The 19,958-nt window shown below is 46.9% G+C and overlaps 1 protein-coding gene across 2 annotated transcripts; it reads left to right on the forward strand.

Moving 5' to 3' along the window:
- The first annotated feature begins 486 nt into the window (after positions 1-486).
- CD2 (CD2 molecule) lies at positions 487-14,411 on the forward strand. 2 transcript variants are annotated; one of them, XM_061368799.1, is made up of 5 exons: positions 487-633; positions 3,454-3,750; positions 8,787-9,029; positions 11,243-11,362; positions 13,318-14,411. In XM_061368799.1, the coding sequence occupies exons 1-5, from the start codon at positions 573-575 to the stop codon at positions 13,524-13,526; spliced, it is 930 nt and encodes a 309-aa protein (XP_061224783.1). In that variant the 5' UTR covers positions 487-572; the 3' UTR covers positions 13,527-14,411. The 2 variants fall into 2 exon arrangements, with proteins under 2 accessions (XP_061224783.1, XP_061224784.1); XM_061368800.1 differs by lacking the exon at positions 13,318-14,411 and adding an exon at positions 12,988-13,260.
- Positions 14,412-19,958: the final 5,547 nt, after the last annotated feature.

Genomic DNA, 19,958 nt, shown 5'->3' on the forward strand with positions numbered 1-19,958 from the left:
TTCTGTGGCACTAGCCAGCCTTTCATAGATCACACATTGATGTGAAGCTGATCCCGATGGTTTCCAAGGGAAGTGTATCTCCTTTCTACACATTGTCCAACAGCCAATGGCTACCTGCTCCCCGCTGGGGGACCTGGGCTTGCTGTCCCCTTGCTGCTGCTAAGGCTATGGGGGAGCAGAAGGATTCCCTTCACCCTTACCACAAAAATGAATCCATCCCAGTAGGATGGATGTAGGTGCTGAAGTTAAACTCTTTGGGTGAACACTGAAGAGGATGAGGGCCTCTAGCTGGGTAAATGGGTTTCAGGGGTGTTCTGTATTTTAGTGTGCATTTTCCTTGTCGCTACATGTTGTCCGCATCCTGATAAAATGCTGCGTTGAGAGGTGCTTCTGCCCGTGGTTTTTGTGCCTGTGCTGGAATGAGAAGTGCTGCGGTGAGAGAGGGAGGAGGGGAGGAGGGCACGAGGGCTGTGCCGACACGTCCCACCACTGCCTGCTCACAGCAGAAAATCCTTACACCTTCCAGGAGCTATCATTAGACAAGGGGCCATTGGATTTTTTCTGACCTGAAAATGAACTTTATGAGAATTTTTCTAATCAAGAGCCTGCTGCTTTTGTTTCCGAGTGTAAAATGTGAGTTTTTCTTACCCTTTCTTTTTGCATTTTCAGGCTGGCATTGTTAAACTTGCAATTTAAACCATTTACAATGGTGGGATGTTAGTGATAAGAAAACAGTTCCACTTTCTCAGTGAGTGAAGACCTTTGGGTTATTATTTGATTTAATTTTCAGCTGGGGGAGGGCAGGATCTGAGTTTCCTCTTCCAGTTATAATAATAAGCTCTAAACAGTTTTGGTTTTAAGTTAATGAGTCTTAATTTGACACATGTATAACGAGAAATGTCATCGTGTAGTTTTCTCTCTGCCCTCGAGGTAGCTTGTACTATATTAGAGAGCCAGTTCACTGTGCATTATCGCATGTAATTTCCTTTTCTTATCAAAGATGAGAATCTTTTGAAAGTGCAAATTATATTCTTCCATAAATATTAACAGAAAGTGATATATCTCAGTGTCTTCAGTGGAGCTGAAGAAGTCTAAGATGTGAAAACAGAAAGCAAATAAATATATCTTTTATATTTTGCATTTTATTGCTCTCATTTTTAAAAGTATTAATCTAAAAACTTAATTAAGGTGTTAACTCATAGATTAGAGAAATGTAGAAGGGATGGGGACAATACAATCATACATGGATGTTGTTTTTTTCTGTTCATTCCACTACAGATTGCATGTATGGCTGTTCAATGCTCTTCTCCCAGAACAAAATTAATAGTTAAATATTTTTGTTTGTTTGGATTGTGATATATGAAACATCTTCCCCAGCAGACATTATGATTATTTTCTTGAATGGAAAACTCTTTTCAAATACTTCTTTAGTTCTCTAAAGTTACTACAGGAGCTTTTCATTTTAACTCTTTCTTGTGACTGCAAGTGAGCTGACAGTTGGGTCTTTCTGCCCCTTGGAGCACATTTCAGTTGGCATTAGCAGAAATGCTGTTACTTTAGCTAAAGAGATTTCTAGTATCATATGTGTGGAATAATCAGCTTTCTATTAGCAAGACTATGGAGATCAGATAAATGGCCAGATACGTCCAGGTGGTCTATCCATAGAGATGCCATTAAATTATCCTTGAAAACTCTTTTTCTGTACTTCCAGAAAGAATCAGTAATAGTATCTGTTATTCAAAGAAGTCCTATTACTAGCTCTGAATGCCAGTGCATGACTGAGCGGAAAGAAGTATCATAATTCATACATTTGGGTGTAATTTGCAGTGACATCTGTGTAGAGGATAGCTGCTTCCAAGGCTGGTTGATAGCTTTATTTCAGAACCTTTCATTAGGTGCTTCAAATACTTTGTAAAAAATGCCATGGTGAAATAACAGCCCCTCCCTTAGATGGGGGTCAATTGATGGAAGCACTGCAGTATTAATGTTTTTGTTGCAGAGATGCACTGTTTTAGTTCTTTGATTATCTGTAGTATTGTTGATTTCATGAAATGGCAACTGGGTTTTAGTTTCCTCTCTGTGACATAGTTTAGCATTGTCCTAGATACCATGAATGAAGGACTGTAACAAAAATATCCATAAACATAGTTTCTCTATGGGGGGACGAAAGTGCTTAAAATACATAAAATTAGAGCAGAATCAGCTTTATCTGGTGATATGGAGGGAAATCCCTTGTGCAGACTGGCTTTATCCTGTAAAAAGAGAAATGAACATAAGAAAATGACAAACGAAATAAGCAGTGTCTCTGAGCGCCTATTCGGTTGTCAGTGAGTTTATCGGACCCAACACTTGTGAACACTCCTTTATATCCTCCTGCAAAGGAGGCATGGAGACAGTTCCTTCAAGCGCCCTCCCAGCAAACTTCGTACTCCAAAAGAACGGGCTCACTGGAGATGGGCCTTGCAAAGGCTGAGAAGGAGCCTGGAGGGGAGAGGGCAGGCCACCCAGGCACAGCCCCAAGAGTACATCATCTCCATGGGTAGTAACATGATGTTTGGCAGCCTTGGCTTTCCTGAGTATCCCTTCAGCAGCCGCATGCCAGGTGCTGCCCAGTAGCACTTTTGGGAAGCACCTACTCTTACCTGTGCTGAGGAAGTGACCTATCATCAAAGGACATCTGCAAAGAGAAAAGATTTATTTGTCCTTTACTTCTCTCCTAATGTCTGCAGTGCCTGATCAGTTCACAGGATATGGTTAGCTGTCTGTTTCTACATGCCTTACTTGCCACATTGTGATTCTGTGCTAGAAAAATCGAGTAGAAATATTCCACTGGGGCAGTGTGCCCATGATAGGTGAAGCGGGGGCACTGCAACCTGGCAGTATTGTGTCTGACTTTGGTTCTGTGCCTTACACTCACTCACTGATTGGCAAGGGCTATGATTATGATTATTATTATCATCATCACTGTCATTGCTGAACTGATCCTAATGTCCATGGCCCTTACTAGTTTGTCTTCTTGCTGTCCACAGTAACGTTTGCAGTGATGGGTACTCTATGAGTACCAGCCTGTGCCATGTGCAAAACCAAAATAACCTTATTTTCAGGAAGAGTTAAGGATGGGGTTAAGTTCACGGGCAGCCATTAATTTTACCATCCAAAATCATGCCAAATAAGTCAGCCAGAGTATAAGGCCAGCTTTTGAAAGCTGGACTCAGTTTCATTGGCTATCAGTTAAATTGTGCGCTGACATATATCTAATGAATGATCAAGAGGTGCTTTAGACCAGGGGAAGAAGACAGCATCAGTAATGCAAAGAGGCTGAGGCAACTCGAGATGTGTGTGTGGAGGCTGGGTACCAAATGAAGACCTTTCGGGTCACCACTGTGGCTGCCAAGCACTAGAGTGAATGCTGCTGGAGACACGTTGGCAGGCTGGTTGTGCTTCCCTTTACAGGCTCTGTCACCAACTGGTTTTATGTGGCAGTGAATGAGTCGGCTCTTCTCAGCATCACTGCTGCTGGGAGTGTATATGATGCAACATGGATGAAAGACAGAAAAAGATTGCTTCAGATAAAAGACAGGAAAGTTAAGTACTATGTCAAAAAGGAGCAGTGCAGGTGCAAGATATTCCTAAATGGGACTCTGCAGATAGAGCAGGCAGTGAAAGAGGACAGTGGAAATTACACGGTGACTGTTTACGGGCAGGACGGAAAACAGAAGGCAGAAGAACATACAGTGTTCATCGTTCAGGGTGAGTTTTTGCTCTTCATATACAATTCTTATCATAGCTAAATAAGACTTGGTATTTCCTCTCTCTTCTACAGCCTTTCCTGTTCATTGTCACCCTTTCTGCTTTTTTGTGAGGGGAGGGGACTTCTGGGAGATTCACCTCCTTCCTCCTGCCACTGACAGCAATCTGGATCTCTTCACAGTATCACAGTATCACAGTATGTTAGAGATTGGAAGGGACCTCAAAAGATCATCTAGTCCAATCCCCCTGCCGGAGCAGATAGATAAGGTTACACAGGAATGCGTCCAGGTGGGTTTTGAATGTCTCCAGAGAAGGAGACTCCACAACCTCCCTGGGCAGCCTGTTCCAGTGCTCTGTCACCCTCACTGAGAAGAAGTTTCTTCTCAAGTTTAAGTGGAACCTCTTGTGTTCCAGTTTGTACCCATTGCCCCTTGTCCTATCATTGTTTGCCACTGAGAAGAGCCTGGCTCCATCCTCGTGACACTCCCCTTTATATATTTATATACACTAATAAGGCCACCCCTCAATCTCCTCCAAACTATAGAGACGCAGCTCCCTCAGACTTTCCTCGTAAGGGAGATGCTCCACTCCCTTAATCATCTTAGTTGCCCTGCGCTGGACTCTCTCCAGCAGGTCCCTGTCCTTCTTAAACTGAGGGGCCCAGAACTGGACACAATATTCCAGATGAGGTCTCACCAGGGCAGAGTAGAGGGGAAGGAGGACCTCTCTCGACCTACTAACCACCCCCCTTCTAATACACCCCAGGATGCCATTGGCCTTCTTGGCCACAAGGGCACAGTGTCGGCTCATGGTCACCCTGTCGTCCACCAGGACCCCCAGGTCCCTCTCCCCTACACTGCTCTCTAACAGGTCGTTCCCCAACCTATACTGGAACCTGGGGTTGTTCCTGCCCAGATGCAGGACTCTACACTTTCCCTTGTTATATTTCATCAAGTTATTCCCTGCCCAACTCTCCAGCCTGTCCAGGTCTCGCTGGATGGCAGCACAGCCTTCTGGCGTGTCGGCCACTCCTCCCAGCTTAGTGTCATCAGCAAACTTGCTGATAGTACACTCAATTCCCTCATCTAAATCATTGATGAATATATTAAATAATACTGGTCCCAGTACCGACCCTTGAGGCACTCCACTAGATACAGGCCTCCAACTAGACTCCGCCCCATAGACTACAACTCTCTGGCTTCTCTCCTTCAGCCAGTTCACAGTCCACCTCACTACCCGATCATCCAGACCACACTTCCTCAATTTAGCCGTGAGGGTGCTGTGGGAGACCGTGTCAAACGCTTTGCTGAAGTCAAGGTAGACCACATCCACCGCTCTGCCATCATCCATCCACCGTGTTATTTCCCCATAAAAGGCTACGAGATTGGTCAAGCATGACTTCCCCTTGGTGAAGCCATGTTGATTGCCCCTCACAACCCTCTTATCCTTGATATGCCTTAAGATGGCACCAAGGATAAGGTATTCCGTCACTTTCCCAGGGATGGAGGTGAGGCTGACTGGTCTATAGTTACCCGGGTCCTCCTTCTTGCCCTTTTTGAAGACAGGAGTGACATTTGCTTTCCTCCAGTCCTCAGGCACCTCTCCCATTTCCCAAAACTTGGTAAAGATGATGGAGAGTGGTCTAGCAATGACCTCAGCCAGTTCCCTCAGCACCCGTGGGTGCATCCCATCTGGACCCATGGATTTATGGATGTCCAGATTGCTCAACTGGTCTCTAACCCATTCCTCATTGACTAAGGCAGACCACTCCGTTGACCTGACTTCATCTGAGGTCTCAGCGGTACAGGGCTCTTCAGGACTGCCTCTGGCAGAGTAGACAGAGACAAAGAAGGCATTCAGTAACTCTGCCATCTCTGTATCTTCTGTCACCAGGGCACCCGTCCCGTTCATCTGTGGGTCTACATTGTCTCTGGTGTTAGTTTTACCTGCCATGTATTTGAAAAAGCTCTTTCTGCTGTCCTTGACCCCTCTCGCCAGCTTTAATTCCAAGGAGGCCTTAGTCATCCTAGCTGCCTTCCTACTTCCCCTAGCAGCAGCCTTCCTACATCCCCTAGCAGCAGCCTTATATTCCTCCCAAGTGGCCAGCCCCTCTTTCCATGACCTGAAAACTCTCCTCTTCCACTTTAGCATACCCAGTAATTCCCTATTTAGCCACGCAGGTCTCCTGACCCTCTTCCTTGACTTCCTATGTGTCGGGATGCTCTGACCTTGAGCTCGGAAAAAAGCAGTCCTTGAACGTCAACCAACTATCTTGGGCCCCTTTACCTTCAAGCAGCCTTGCCCATGGGATTTCCCCTAGCAATTGCTTGAAGAGGCCAAAGTTCGCCCTGCTAAAATCCAGGGTTGCAATTCTACTTGCTATTCTACTGGTCCTACCACACAAGATCCTGAATTCCACCATCTCGTGGTCACTGCAATCAAGGCAGCCCTCAACCTTCACTGCTTCGATCAGACCCTCCTTGTTAGTGAGGATGAGATCCAGCAGCGCTCCTCTCCTGATTGGCTCATCCACCATTTGCATGAGGAAGTTATCATCCATACACTGGAGGAACCTCCTGGACTGCGGCTGGGTTGCCGAGTAGTCCTTCCAGCAAACATCAGAGAAGTTATAATCCCCCACGACGACCACGGCCTGTGACTGTGAGGCCACTCTCAGCTGCCTGTAGAAGGCCTCGTCAACTTCCTCACCTTGATCCGGTGGCCTGTAACAGACCCCCACAACAGTATCGCCCCTGCCAGCCTGCCCCTTAATTCTCACCCACAGACTCTCAACTCGCTCATCATCTCTTCCTCCTTTCCTTGCTTCTGTCGATGTCCTCTGGTCCCCTTCTTCTTTCTGGCTCCCCTCCTTGTTGGCCACCATGTTTTCACACGTGCCCAAGCAAGCAACCATGAGCACATCAAGGGTGAGTGTGGTCAATCCCATTACAGCATCTCAAGCAGTACCTCAAAGGGGCCTGAGGTGGGATATCACCATGCAGGTGGGGCTGTGCTCCCAGCAGCACCCTGCTTCCAGAAACCTCTTGTGGGAGCACAGCAAGTATTTCTGGTGTTATTTGATGGGTACTAAGCTATGACTCTTGGTGTCCAGCCAGTGCTCCAGGTAGGTGAGCACCTTGCACTGCATCTGACAGTTCCTGAGAAGAGCTCAGGAGCTCAGGTGGCACTAAATACCTGTATTTATGCAATGCAATCCCACAGAATTTTTGCTCTAACATAAAAAATAGCCAGCAATCACTTCCTCTGACAAACAGCACAATAGTTGAATTTCCAGAGACAGAAGACTTCTGTACCCTATCCTTGCATAACATAACACCACAAATATAAAGATTGCTCTGTCTGAAGCACACTTAAGCACCTGCCTGAGGATTTCAGCTATGTGGGCTCCAAGCATGAAGGCGTCCTCCAATCCTGTGCTGTATCTTGTCCTGAGTAATAGAATGGTAGCAGTCCAAGGCTTTTGGGATGAGTAAAAAAGGTGGGATGGCTATTCTGCTCTCTTATGGATGCTGTCACATTTCCAGACCTCTAAACTGTAGGGCATCATGGTTTGGTTCTTTTTCCCAGCAATAGAATGATTTTGCTCTTCCTTCTTCAGCCAGGGTGCACACCTCTGCCAACCTCTAGAGTTTGTGGGCAACAGCTGGCACTCTGGAAGTGTTGCCTTGGTAAGGCAACAACAACATCTGGAATAGTTTTAGCAGGGTTTCTGCAGTGCTGAGATCTGTGGCTAATGGACTGCTGAGCAGCGAGAGTGTCTCACTGCTTTGGGAATTACTATTGCAGGTGGCCTACAGATTCAGGAAGTCATCAGGGCCTCATGATATTTACTCATCACAGTATCACAGTATCACAGTATGTTAGAGATTGGAAGGGACCTCAAAAGATCATCTAGTCCAATCCCCCTGCCGGAGCAGGAACACCTAGATAAGGTTACACAGGAACGTGTCCAGGCGGGTTTTGAATGTCTCCAAAGAAGGAGATTCAACTCATGCTTTAAGCCACTGAGCTGTCATTGGGGTGTCCTGGGTTCAGTTTCAGGTTAAGGTTCCAACTCAGGTATGTGCTGCATCATTTCATCATTTTCATCTGCTGTGCAGTAGAGAGGTTTCCTTACCTCCAACACCCAGCTTTAGAAATCTTTTAGTAACTGTTGGGTGCTAGAGCTATTTGTCAGTCAGATTATACTTTGATACAAACCTAATAGCCCTTATTGGCTTTAAAATGTTTGATCTCAATAACTTGTACTGCCTGTAACTAGAGGTGACCGTGGCATGGATTTGTTTACCTGGTCTAAAATGTAGAAATTAACTTTTTTCCATTTGATATCCCTGCCAGTTTGCTTTTCTGCCTCTTTCAGTACCACCAGTGATAGAGAATCTGGAACCAAAATGTAGTTAGCTGTTTGTGGGATGTAAAAAGAGACAGAAATCAGTTATTTCTGTCATAGCCTCATTGAGAGCTAAGAAGTGTCTGTGTTTTGTGTTTTCTGTTCTGTTTTGATGGGGTTTCATATTGTTGCTGTTGTGCTAGTTGGGTGCTGTTGATAGTACATAACCATCACAAGAAGTTTTTAGTCCTGCCTTAGAAGAATTCTCTCCTGATGGCCACAGGCAGATTAGAACCAACATCATATGCATCAAAACATTGGCGTGTTGGAGGGGGCTGTGGCTCTGAGTCCCTACCGTCCACTGCCTCCCCTGAAAACACAACTTCCTTCCTTCCCCTGTCTGCCTTGCTGACTGTGGGCCATGCTCAGCCTGAAAGTAGTCCAGCCATGGTGTCACAGCTCTGCTTTGCCAGGCTAAAATATGCAGGCTAATAAACTGTATTGTCTTTATTATGGCCATGTTACTTCTCTAGCAGAGGTCCGATTTGCTCTATATTCTTCTCCAGTCTCATTAGCTGGTGTTACTTGCTGCTTATTGGGTGCTAATACTCTATTCTGCTCAATAACGGAGGTTTTCAAAAGGAAAACCATCTCAGATGTGCCTGTGCCTTCTCTTCTTTTTCAGGGCCTGTCCCTCAGCCAGTCCTCAGTGCTGAATGCATGAACAAAACTGTATTTGTCAAGTGTGAAGTGAAGCAGAAGGCTAAAGATGAAACGTTTATAATAGAACTGACTCAAGATAAAAGCAAGAAGATACAAAAGAATGCAACAAGTTTGGAATTGCACACGCGGCATTCTGGGATGTTCAGATGTGTTGTTAAGAACCAAGTCAGTGAAAAAATGGTTGAAAAAGTAACTAAGTGCTCAGGTAAAAACTCTGGTTTTGCCAAAATCTGCTAAAGTAGACCCACAAAGCGTGTCCCAGTTGTGTGTATCTGTAGGACTGGTCCAGGTGTCACGAGCATTGATGATTCCAGGTACCCAGTAGCGCAAGTTTAACACTGCTGCAGTTACTGGCAGCTGATACTGCTGTGGTAACAGTGATGTGAGTCATGCTTCCTGCTTGACATTCCCTGCCCCTGTTGCATCTCCACCTTGTCCACCCTGCTGCTGCCAACCTCACTGCTACCCTTACAGCATCCCTGCTTTAACAGCAGAAAGCCCAAGCAGGGGGCAGTGGGATGTGAGCCCTGCTCCTCTTCTCCTACTGCTAGTGATGTTTTTCCCCACCCTCTGAGAGGCCTGGTGTTCACTGGAAGACGGATAGAGGTTTTTCTGGAGTCAAGAGCCTTGTGGATGGCAGAGAGGCTCTCAGAGAGCACTGCAATGCTGTTTTCCACTGGAGGTGGTCTCCTGGGTAAACTAGCCCAAACATGTTGTCTTAATGAGGAAATGCTGTCTAATGCTGGCCATCCCAGGGCACAAGACAGGCAACCATGGGCCCGCCTACACTGCTAGTATAGCCAGACATTAGCCATCACCTAAATACTTGATTTCACTTCTCCTCACCCTTGAGAAATGCTCTTCCTTCACCGGGTGAGTTGGGTGGAAGAACTTGTTTTTTCTCACATCATTAACAGAGAAATTAAAGGTTTGCCACACTGATCTTCAACATGCAAATATAGCATTTCTAAGACACACATACACACACACAAAAAAAATAAAAACCCACAGGAAAACCTGTAGTACTACCCTTCCTACTCAAACAAAACCCCCTCGAACATTTCTGTGTGGTCCCAGGATTAGATTGCAAATCCCTCAGATTGAAACTAAACCTCTTTCCAGCCCTGCTGCCCTTCATGAACTTCTGGTCCTGCATTTAGGGCTTGTCACCTTGAATTTTGACCTTTAGCAGGAAGGCATATTTCAGATGGGCTTCAGCTCAGTTGACTGCATTTAAGCATGAACCATGTGTGAATCTGCCAGGGCTCAACTTAAAGTCAGCTGGGAGAAACAGGCACGGAAATGGCAAAATACACCTCTGTGTAACACTGGTAGCTAAAAAAGGTGAAAACAACCACATTAGTGAGGGTACTTGTCTTTTTTTTTTTTTTTTTCCCACTGGGGCAGCCCAGGCTGACGGTGGCCTTTATACTGTAGACATAGAATCATATAACCATAGATTCATTGAATGGTTTGAGTTGGAAAGGACCTTCAAGATCATCCAGTTCCAACCTCCCTGCCATGGGTGGGGATGGTTCACCCTAGATCATGTTGCCCAAGATTCTGTCCAACCTGGCCTCGAATACTGCCAAGGATGGAGCATTCACAGCTTCCTTGGGCAACCTGTTCCAGTGTCTGACCACACTCACAGGAAAGAACTTTTCCTTAAATTGTGCCATCACTCTCTGCCCTCCATATGCATACCCAGTGAATGTTAAGAGTGGTACCAGTGGTGCTGTCCTCTTTGGAACATTGTCCCCCAAGGAAGATGCACTTCTGATGGGTTCACTCCACAGCACACATGCTCGAGCATGAGCACTGGATGTCAGAAGGACAGCCCGAGCAGGAAATGGTGGAGGAAAGCCAGCATTCAGCAAACCTCACTGGTGACAATAAGGAAATGTCATGAATTTTTGTTCACTGGGCAAACTGAACTCTCATTTTGAGACTGGGATACTTGGTTATGTTCTTTTCACTATTTTTTTAAATTTGCCTACAGACAAAAATTGCAGGGGAAGTAGCAACATACCCTGAAGAGAGATAGTCTCAGTGTTTCCAGCTCAGTAGGAAGTACTTTGAAAGTCTAGTTTTTTTAGATGCTGTGCACTGCCTGCATGCTCGTTGTCCCTAGAAGTATCCATTGCTAGCAGGAACACGGCATTTGTGGTAATTTAAATCAAATGAGCAGGCTCACATGAATGGTTTCAATTTTCTGCAAAACTTAGATACATCAGGGAGCAATCAAAATTTTCCACAATGAGGACCAGCAACTTTATGCTGTCTACAGAGAAAAGGCAAAGGATGGGCTCTGTCACTGGGGCTGCCTTTATGGTTGACAGAAGAAAAGAGAGAATTCTAGGCAGATGTTGTGCACGTTATTTCTTTCTCTCTAACATCCTCTTTCATTCCCTTAACTAGGCCAGCTGGACCTTTATCTCATCTTAAGCATAGCAGGAGGTGCAGTCTTCTTTCTCATCTTCATGATTTTACTTATTTATTGTATCAGGAGGAAGAAAGCAGAAAGGCTGGAAGTTGATGGTAAGTGTTTAAGAGGCTTTATGTTGTTAACCAGCCACCTAAAATCTTAGAGCTTCATGCTGACAGTGAGCCCTGTGGGCAGGAGTATGCTCTACTTTGGTATGAGCAACAACAGGGTTTTGGCATATGGTGAATCTCAGCAGATCCGCTGGCATTGCCAGTCTTGTTTTCTGATACACTGCTTTGAACAAAAGACTTCTTGTTGTCAAGCCCTGTTTTTAGTCATGGTGAAAGAACTGCTCCTCTAAAGCTTGGCTAAGGCCACCGGTAATGAGCATCTGTGGGGCTAAAATATACAGTTAGGTATCCCATCAGCAGATTTTTGACAAATTTATATGGTGCAAAATTAGGGTCCTTGAAATCGTTAGTCACTTTTGGAAATACTGCAGACAGTGAAAAGGGGCAAGAAGAGCTCAGCTCTGAATTTCCTCAGGCATCTCACAGAACTTGTTCTCTCTACAGAACAATGTCCTTGGAGGCCTGTCAACACTGGAGGCCCCACCTGGGGCACTTTAAAGAGTTGAGGTTTTCAGGGTGGGCAGATATTTCAAATGTTGCCCAAAATTCATGGCACCTTAAGACTGTGGGAAATACTCTGACAGTGTTCTCTGAGAGTGGGGTCTTGGTCTTAGAGAGTTTGCCTTGAATTTACAACCTGGGCATTGCTGCTAGTTTTGGTGGACAGAAAACACTAAGCTGCCACACAAGAAGAGTTGTCTGGCCCACTTCTAGGTTGGGAAGCTAAAGCAGGAGGGAGGTTGCCCTGGCAGGGCTTTTTCAGAGGCTTGTTTTGAGTCCTGCCCCCACACTTTGTATCAGGCTTCCTGTGTGGTCTCAAACAGCAGTTACTCTCTGTGTGAGTCAGTTCATGAGTTACAAAATTGGAGTAAAAGCTCCTTTATACACAACAGGCACCTCTGTCAAGATGCCTGAAAGAAACCTCAGCTGCTGTCTCAAAGGTGCCCACCGGCCAGGCTGACAAGAAGGGTGACCATGACCAGTTCTGTGGCTGAGGGGAGTGCAACCTCACTACATCTGAGTGTGGGTAACTTGCCATTACCCTCCTGCTTTCCCCAAAGTTATTATGATGATGAAGAATAGGCAAGAGCTTTCCCCATTCACTGGGAGAGCTCACTACATTGCAACCACAGGATGTCATCTCAGGCGGCTTGCCATAGCTCACAAGCACAATGATGGTGTGAGCATAGCCATTTGAGTGTTACTCTGCATTATAGCTGTTCTTATTTGAGTGAGATATGTTACTTCTTCAACTGTACATTGATAGCATGCCCTCAGTTCTTGGGTCTGGATTCAGCAAGAATGAAGAAAAAGATAAGTCTGGGAAAATGAGAAGTAATATAAGAGAGTGACTAGCCTCTTTGAAACAGTTTTGTGTGTTCTTAAGGCCATTTCAGTGTCCCAAGTGACTCAACCCCTAAACTAAGCTGACTGATGTTACAGAAATGATAAAGCAGTGACAAAGAGTCATCTGGCATGAATTTACTTCTGCACATGGGGAAATCAGTGCTGTCAAAATGGGCCTCCGGCTTCCAGTACTGCTACTGGCAGGGCAGAGTGCTTTGATACTGATTGCTTTCTGTGATTGCATCTCACTTTGTTTTCAGTGTCCTGTTTCCAACATAGTTCAGAGCAGCTCAGGCTGGGGCTGTCCACTGGTGACTGGTGGGTTCCCCCAGCACAAAGAGGGGAGAGGTGCCCCAAATGCCCCCAGGTACTTTGACCTCAGCCAGGCAGCCAAAAAAAAAGCTTTTGGGTTTGCCTGGGATGTGAAAGTAGAGGAGATTTTGCTTGTTGACTGGAGTAGCAGGAACACCTGAGAGTGACAGCAGTCTTAGGTAAGACCAACATTGGCTTTTTCTTGCTTGGGCCCAGTACTTTTTGCTCTGTCCCACTTCTGCTCAGACTGTGCCTGACTGCGGGGTGCTCTCTTGCAGGAGAGGAGCACTTGGCGCAGGTGCGCTCCATGGACAGTGAGATGATGGTGAGGGAGCTCTGGCAGGCGCCGTGTAATCCCACCCCAACGCAGCAGCGTGTGCAGCAGCGGCCGCTGCCGCAGCCCCAGGTACAGCAGCGAGCACTGCCCCCACGGCCCCGGCCCCGCACTCAGCAGCGGACTCCAAACCACCCCAGAGAGAGACCTTGAACGTCTGCCCCGGGAGGGACAGTGGCCTCTCTGCTCCACGGGGCACTAGGAAAAGAAAGCTTCCAACAGTAAGGAATCCCTCCCTCCCAGCCTTGCGAAACACTCAGCTATGAAATGGCAGCTTTTGTTGCAGAAAATTAGAGAGAGCCTCAAATGGAGATGAAGAGACCCAGTGGAGGAGATTCAAGGTGATGGGCATTCATCCCTGTGGACATTTTTCTTCAAAGGTGTCTCTCCATGGTAGGGTACAGAGCATTGAGCCTTGAAACCCGTATCTTTCTGTGGTTCACTTGTTTTTACTGTACCTTGTTGTCTTCGTGCCTCTTGGATGGATTATACCAAGAAGAAGCTAAAGCCCTACTGAGACAATATGGGCCTAAGATCTTACTGGGTTTTGTCACGTATCGTTTGTTTCTCCTGCCACACATTCTCCTGCCATGGCTTCAGGATCAAATGCATGACTGCCTGGGTTAAAAAATAATTGTATGTAATTAAATGCTTGTCTGAAGCTGATAGAATTGCTGTCATCAGAGAGAAGAAGATACTGAAGGGAGATGTGGGAGCTTTGAAGGACAACCGTTTGTGGAAAAATGCAAGTGAGAAAGAAGTAAACTTTTCACTTTCTCTACCATGGCTTAAATTGCAGGGAAGGTTAAGTAATGTGTGGTTTTTTGTTTGGTTTGGGGTTTTTTTGTTCCAAATGAAGCACTGAAATAAATTTCTGGGAGAGGATTTCCAGCACTGGGGGTTTCAAACAGCGGATTAAGCATTCTCATCCTGCTGAGGCCCGGGGAACATGCTGGATGGCCTCTTCAAGGAATATTTCAGCTCAAGTTTTCTGTGACTCCTTCCTTACAAATAAAATTAAACTTTATTCTCAGGATAGGTCTGTTTGGCTATCCAGACATTTATTTTGCCACGGAACAAGTCTGGTAATCATTAGCTTATAAAACAAGTGTTACAGACTTCCAAGCAGTCTGATCACTAGTGCTGTTGTCTGAATTGTAATGGATTTCCATTGTAGGGCCTCCTGCTGATGGTGAGGGACCAGGACCCTTTGCTGGTAAGCACCTCATATATAACAAGGTGATGATAGAGAACTGCTGAGAGATCTCCCTCCCAAAGGGAGAAAGAGGTTGGACTGCAATAACTGCACCTGCATCACTCTACATGTGCTGGACAAACACTACTTGCTCTTTTGGTACTTGGAGATGTTCACAACTGCCTCTTTGGGACAGCTAAGGAGACAAGAGAGCAATGTCTGAATGGGTACACTGGCCTATCTGGTGTAAGGGGAAGCACAAGTGGAGGAGAGAGCTGCAAGAGCCACAGAGCACAAGACATCCGCCCAGCATGTTGCATTAGGCAGAACGTATAGTACCTCTTTTAGGTTTGACTATCCTACACATATCAGGGGAGAGAAAACAGCCATCCTTTGTTTCTTCCCAGGAATGTGACTATTTTTATCTTCTGGCACAAGGGCAGAGAAGTAACTTACCAGGCACAAGGTCTCTGCCTCTGCCAGACCTCGGTCACTTTGCTTGAACTCCCGTGTCAGACACACAGCCCTGGGAGCATCACCTTGGCTTTCTGCAGCTTGTTTTAGGTCTTTTGCTATTGAAAGTTGCATCTGACAAACACTTCATGGTTTATTCTGTAACATACGCTATATCCCTGTAGAGAATTAATAAAGATAAGAGTGGGTGGAAAGGATCTCAGTTCACGCCTGTGCTGGTACTTCAGTATCTGGATATCACTTTGGTACGAAGGAGGCAAGAAAAACATGTTGGTCACTTAGCCATGGAAACAGGGATGCAGGAGTTTTCACACTGATGCCCAGCTGATGAGCTCAGGCTGGCACAGGTGAGTACAGCTACTGTGCACGTCTGGTTGCTGTGGCAGCATGCTCTGACTGTCCTATGTGGCTGGAGCTTTATCACAGCCCTCTTCTGAGCAAGCAGATAAGCTGGGAATTCTCTGTGGTTATATGGTTACAGGAGAACCGGTCCTTCCTGGGAGAGAGGGGAGAGTTACTGGGACCTGAGGAGGAGGATGGGCTCCTCCTGTGATGCCCTGACACTGCTTAGTGTTCTCTGTCCCAGGCTTAACAGAGCTGCAGAAATGCCTTGGAGATGCTCCTTCACCCTGGCTGAGGATTGGTAAACTTCTGTCAACCCTCTGAGAGACACTTCTGGACTTCCTACCAGCCTGGGGCTAGTGCTGGTGAGTGACACTTGGTGCAGCTCCTTGCAGTGGAGCACCAGCGCCTGCATGAGGTGGTGCCAGGGTGACTCCAGCCCAGCAGAGAAGTGTGCTCACTCTTCTGGCAAGGAACTGCAGCCTGAAGCTAAGGATGAGCCCAGGACAGCAGCAGGAGGCAAGCAGCTTTCATACTGTTGGTCACAAAGTGGGCCCAAACCTGTGCCCAAGACTGGGCTTGAGACCACCATGTGAACTGGGGATACCTCTGTTGTCTCAGGTATGTGAAGGCTGCACACACCCAAAAGCTGCCCTCAGATCCCCTTCCTGGGGAGCAGGTCTGCCAGCAGGCACCCTGATTTCAGGGCAGGGCAGAGGCCACAACAGTGGCCATGAGTGAAGTGTGGAGGTACATATTTTAATACTGCCCTCCAACTGGCTGCTGTAACCATGGGCTGAGAGAAACACTCTCAGCCTCAGCCAAACTCAGTGAGGTCTCCTCTGAGGTACTAGTCTCTTTTCAGTTAGATGTTTCTCTTTTATGTGCCAAGAGGCTCAAAGTAGAGAGAGATTAATTTAGCCCTGTTGTGTGGATTAGCACCAAACACAGTCCTCCATCAGGCAAACAAGCAAATACTAAGAGCACAGAGTACCCTGCAGAATGGGAGTCTTCTCAGAACAATGCTTATTTTTGATTGACACCTGTTTTTTGATAGTCACCATTATTTTTGCAATGTCTCATGTTTGTGCATGATCCACTGCAACAGACGATACTTGTACAGTCTCCAGTTCTACTTGGTGCCTGCTTGAAAAGTCAGCAATTCTTCTGAATGTGTGTCATGGAGCATTCAAATCTCAGGGATTTATGCTGTAGAGGATGTTTTAGTTCTGAAAAACAAGCTGACAGCATGACCTAAGAAATAAGAGGAAGTGATGGGCTGTAGCGATACTCATTGAAACCTTTATTGGTTCTTCTTTCATAGATGCATCTATCAGTGAGTCACACAAAGTGAAGTGTTTTTCCTCATTCTTCTTAAAGGGGATGAGATGGCAGGGCTGACATGCTGAGCCGTGCTCTGTAAGGATGCTGCCTTGTCCTCTCTGACTGGGGAGATGTAGTTGATGTTGCCTGGGTGCTAGCTGGGCTCAGTTTCGCTTTGTGTTGTTCTGTGCAGTCTAGTGACCCAAGCAGGTCTGTAGTCATGCTGTGGTCCTGCAGCACTCACCAGATGTGCACCCAAAAGAGCAATGGTTGGTTGTATATGAGATACAAATCTTGCATCTCAGTCTTAATCCATGTGACATCAGCAGCATTTGCTGCCCAAACTTGGCCTTTCTAGTAGAAGAGACCTACTTGTATGTCAGCCAGATCTTCGGCAGTCCAGGGGAGGCTCTCTCACTCCTGGCACAGGCAGTGCTGGAGCTAGATCATGTAATTTCTAAAATAAAACTCTGAGCCTGTAAAAGGACAAGTAGGAAACGTTGGCTAGTTCAAATGTCTTTATTGGGATGCTGACAGAATGATGCTATGGGGAAAAGACACAGGTTTCATCCTTATTCTGCAAAAAAAAATGTCAGGCTCTGATACGGAAATAAACCCCAGCTGGAACTGTGTTCCCTCCCAGCTCCCTTCTCCATTCTGACAGACCTAAAGTTCTGACAGACCTCAAGACATCATCACCTCAGGTTTTCCTCCTTGGCAAAGGGAGCTGCTCTCTCCCCAAGAACAGCAGGGACCCAAATGAATGAGCCTTCCCAAAGCCTGTGGCAGAGCACCATGACATGGCTGCTGCTCCCCTTGAGCTTCTGGTGCAGAGAGGAGCAGGCACATGAGGAGCTACATCATGTCAGGATCAGTATGGGCATCTGCCATCTACTGTCCAGGGCTTCCCAGCTGGGGTTTGGGGTAGAGGAGGAGGGCAGGTACTAGCTGAGCTGGCCAGCAGATAGGTCAGGCTCTGTGCATGTAGCACACTGGACAACAGGGCTGTACAATGGGATGGGGAGGCACAGAAACAGCTGCCTAAGACAAGCTGGACAACCAAGAATCAGGTTTTGAGTTGTGTATTTTATGTCCACAGTCCTGGGATGTGGCTTCTCTTTCTTGGAAAGCATTCGTCTGAGCTGCAATTTACCCTTTGGTCAGGGGGCATGCACTGGATGCCTTGGTGCCTTGGATCCTGCTTCCCCCTCTTTTTCAATCCCAGGACCAGCTGCCTTGTTCTCACCTCCTGTGACACTTCCCCAGGCTGCCCTGCTACAGTGTTAACTTCTATTCTAGCTTTCCGTCCTATGAAATACCCACTCTGGTTGGCTTATTTTTCCTCTTTGAGTGACACCTCAGCACTCCACCTATATACACGTCAGTATGGCTGCCAAGGTGCCCCCTTTGGCTTCAGAGCACAGTTTCTCTTCATCATGCCTGCCCTGGGAAGAACTGCTCAAGGTTGCTTTGCTGCTGTCAGCAGTTTGGCATGATCGCATCTCAGAAAGGATGGAAGAGGGATACACCTCTTTGCTGTCTCCTGCCATGGGAAGTGGACAGCTGATGGTGAGTCCCCTTTCTCCAAGTCTTGCTGGGCATGCATTGAGCCCCGTCTGCTCAGAGCCTGTGGTGCCAGGAGGCCCTGCTCTCTCCACCTTGGCACATGCATCACTGCTGTAAGTTGCTGGTTCAGTCGAAGTACATGTGGAGGGAAGGAGAGGCCAAAGACTAGAGCAGAGAAATAAGGTGTTTGGCTCTGCCCACTTGGCTCTGAGCAGCACTGATCTCAACATGGTTCTGATGCCTTGTGTGCCTTTGTTTTGGGTGATATTGTTAGACAGTTTCTGCCTTTGGTGCCTCTGAAATGTAGTTTTTGAGATGACAGGAAGAGATAACCACACAACAGAGGCGCCGTCTGTGCAGTCATTCTCACTGGTTGCATTTCCCATGCGCTTTCTCTGCCTACATAACAATAACAGGCAAGCATTTTGAGTTGCTCTCTGGCCTCCCATACGAATACCCGCTTTCATTTTCAACCCTCTTGGGTGGCATGGGGCAGGTGAGTGAGCATGGGGCAAAGGCAGAGGGGTGTGAGTAGAGACATGCATGGCACACGCACTGCTGGCAATCAGAGGGAACAGCTCTGAAACAAAACTGTCTGCAGGTATCCCAGAAATGCAGTCCTGTGCTTACGGCTCCCTGGCTGAACAGCAGTGAAGTGGGGACAGGCAGTAAGGTTGGTGCATTAGGGCAGCTAAAGCTTGAAGAGACTCATGCTGAAGTGTGATGCCTGCTGGGACAGTCTGGGACTGCTGCTGTTAGCAGCCAGAGTCAGACCAACTCCTCTTCCTGTGATAGAGTGCCATGGGTTCAGCAGTAGCAGCCATTTTTCTCCTTCTTAGTAGCTGGTGCAGTGCTGTGTTTTTGACTTTCAGCCTGAGAACCGCGCTGATAACACCAATGTTTTTAGTTGCTGCTCAATAATGTTTAGTCTGACCAAGGATCTTCTGAGTCTCATGCTCTGCCAGGGAGGAGAGGAAGCTGGGAGGAGGTGGGGACAGGACACCCGACCCAAACTAGCCAAAGAGTTATTCCATACCACAGCACATCATGTCCACTATATAAACTGGGGGGAGTTACCCGGAAGGGCTACATCACTGCTCAGGTCAGGCTGGGTATCGGTTGGCAGGTGGTGAGTGGTGGTATTCTCTTCCCTTGTTATTTCCCTTATCATTATTATTATTGGTGGCAGCAGCAGTGGTTTATGTTATACCCTAGTTACTGGACTGTTCTTATCTCAATCCATGGGAGTGACATTCTTTCAATTCTCCTCCCAGCTCTCCAGGAGTGGGGGGGAGGAAGTGGGGGCTGCATGGTTCTTTTTGCCGGCTGGGCTTAAACCACGACATAGAGGCAAGATGAGGTTTTCTGTGAAGAGTGGGAATGAAGTAAAGGGACGCTTGTTTGCCAGTGAGTTCCTACGCATGGGTGCTTGGCTTTCTAGCTTTTCTTCCACAAAATATGTGTGCACCTCTCTTGTTTCTATGATGTGCTCTTCCCAAAGCCTGCTTTGGTGCTTTCTCCATTTGGCTGGGTGCCCCAGAGCTGCCTGTGTTTGCTGTGAGCTTCACTGAAGGGCTTTGCTAAGCAGAAACTTGGTAAGCTCCCTGCTCTGTGCCAGGAGGCTGTGGGCGTGCCCTGCTTTGCTCTTACTCCTGACCTCTCATCTCACGCTGATGGTGTGTCCT

Source organism: Neopsephotus bourkii, unplaced genomic scaffold, assembly GCF_033783945.1.
Source record: "Neopsephotus bourkii isolate Nb327-2 ecotype Australia unplaced genomic scaffold, CSIRO-AGI_Nbou_v1 NB_1446, whole genome shotgun sequence".
Taxonomy (NCBI): Eukaryota; Metazoa; Chordata; class Aves; order Psittaciformes; family Psittacidae; genus Neopsephotus; species Neopsephotus bourkii.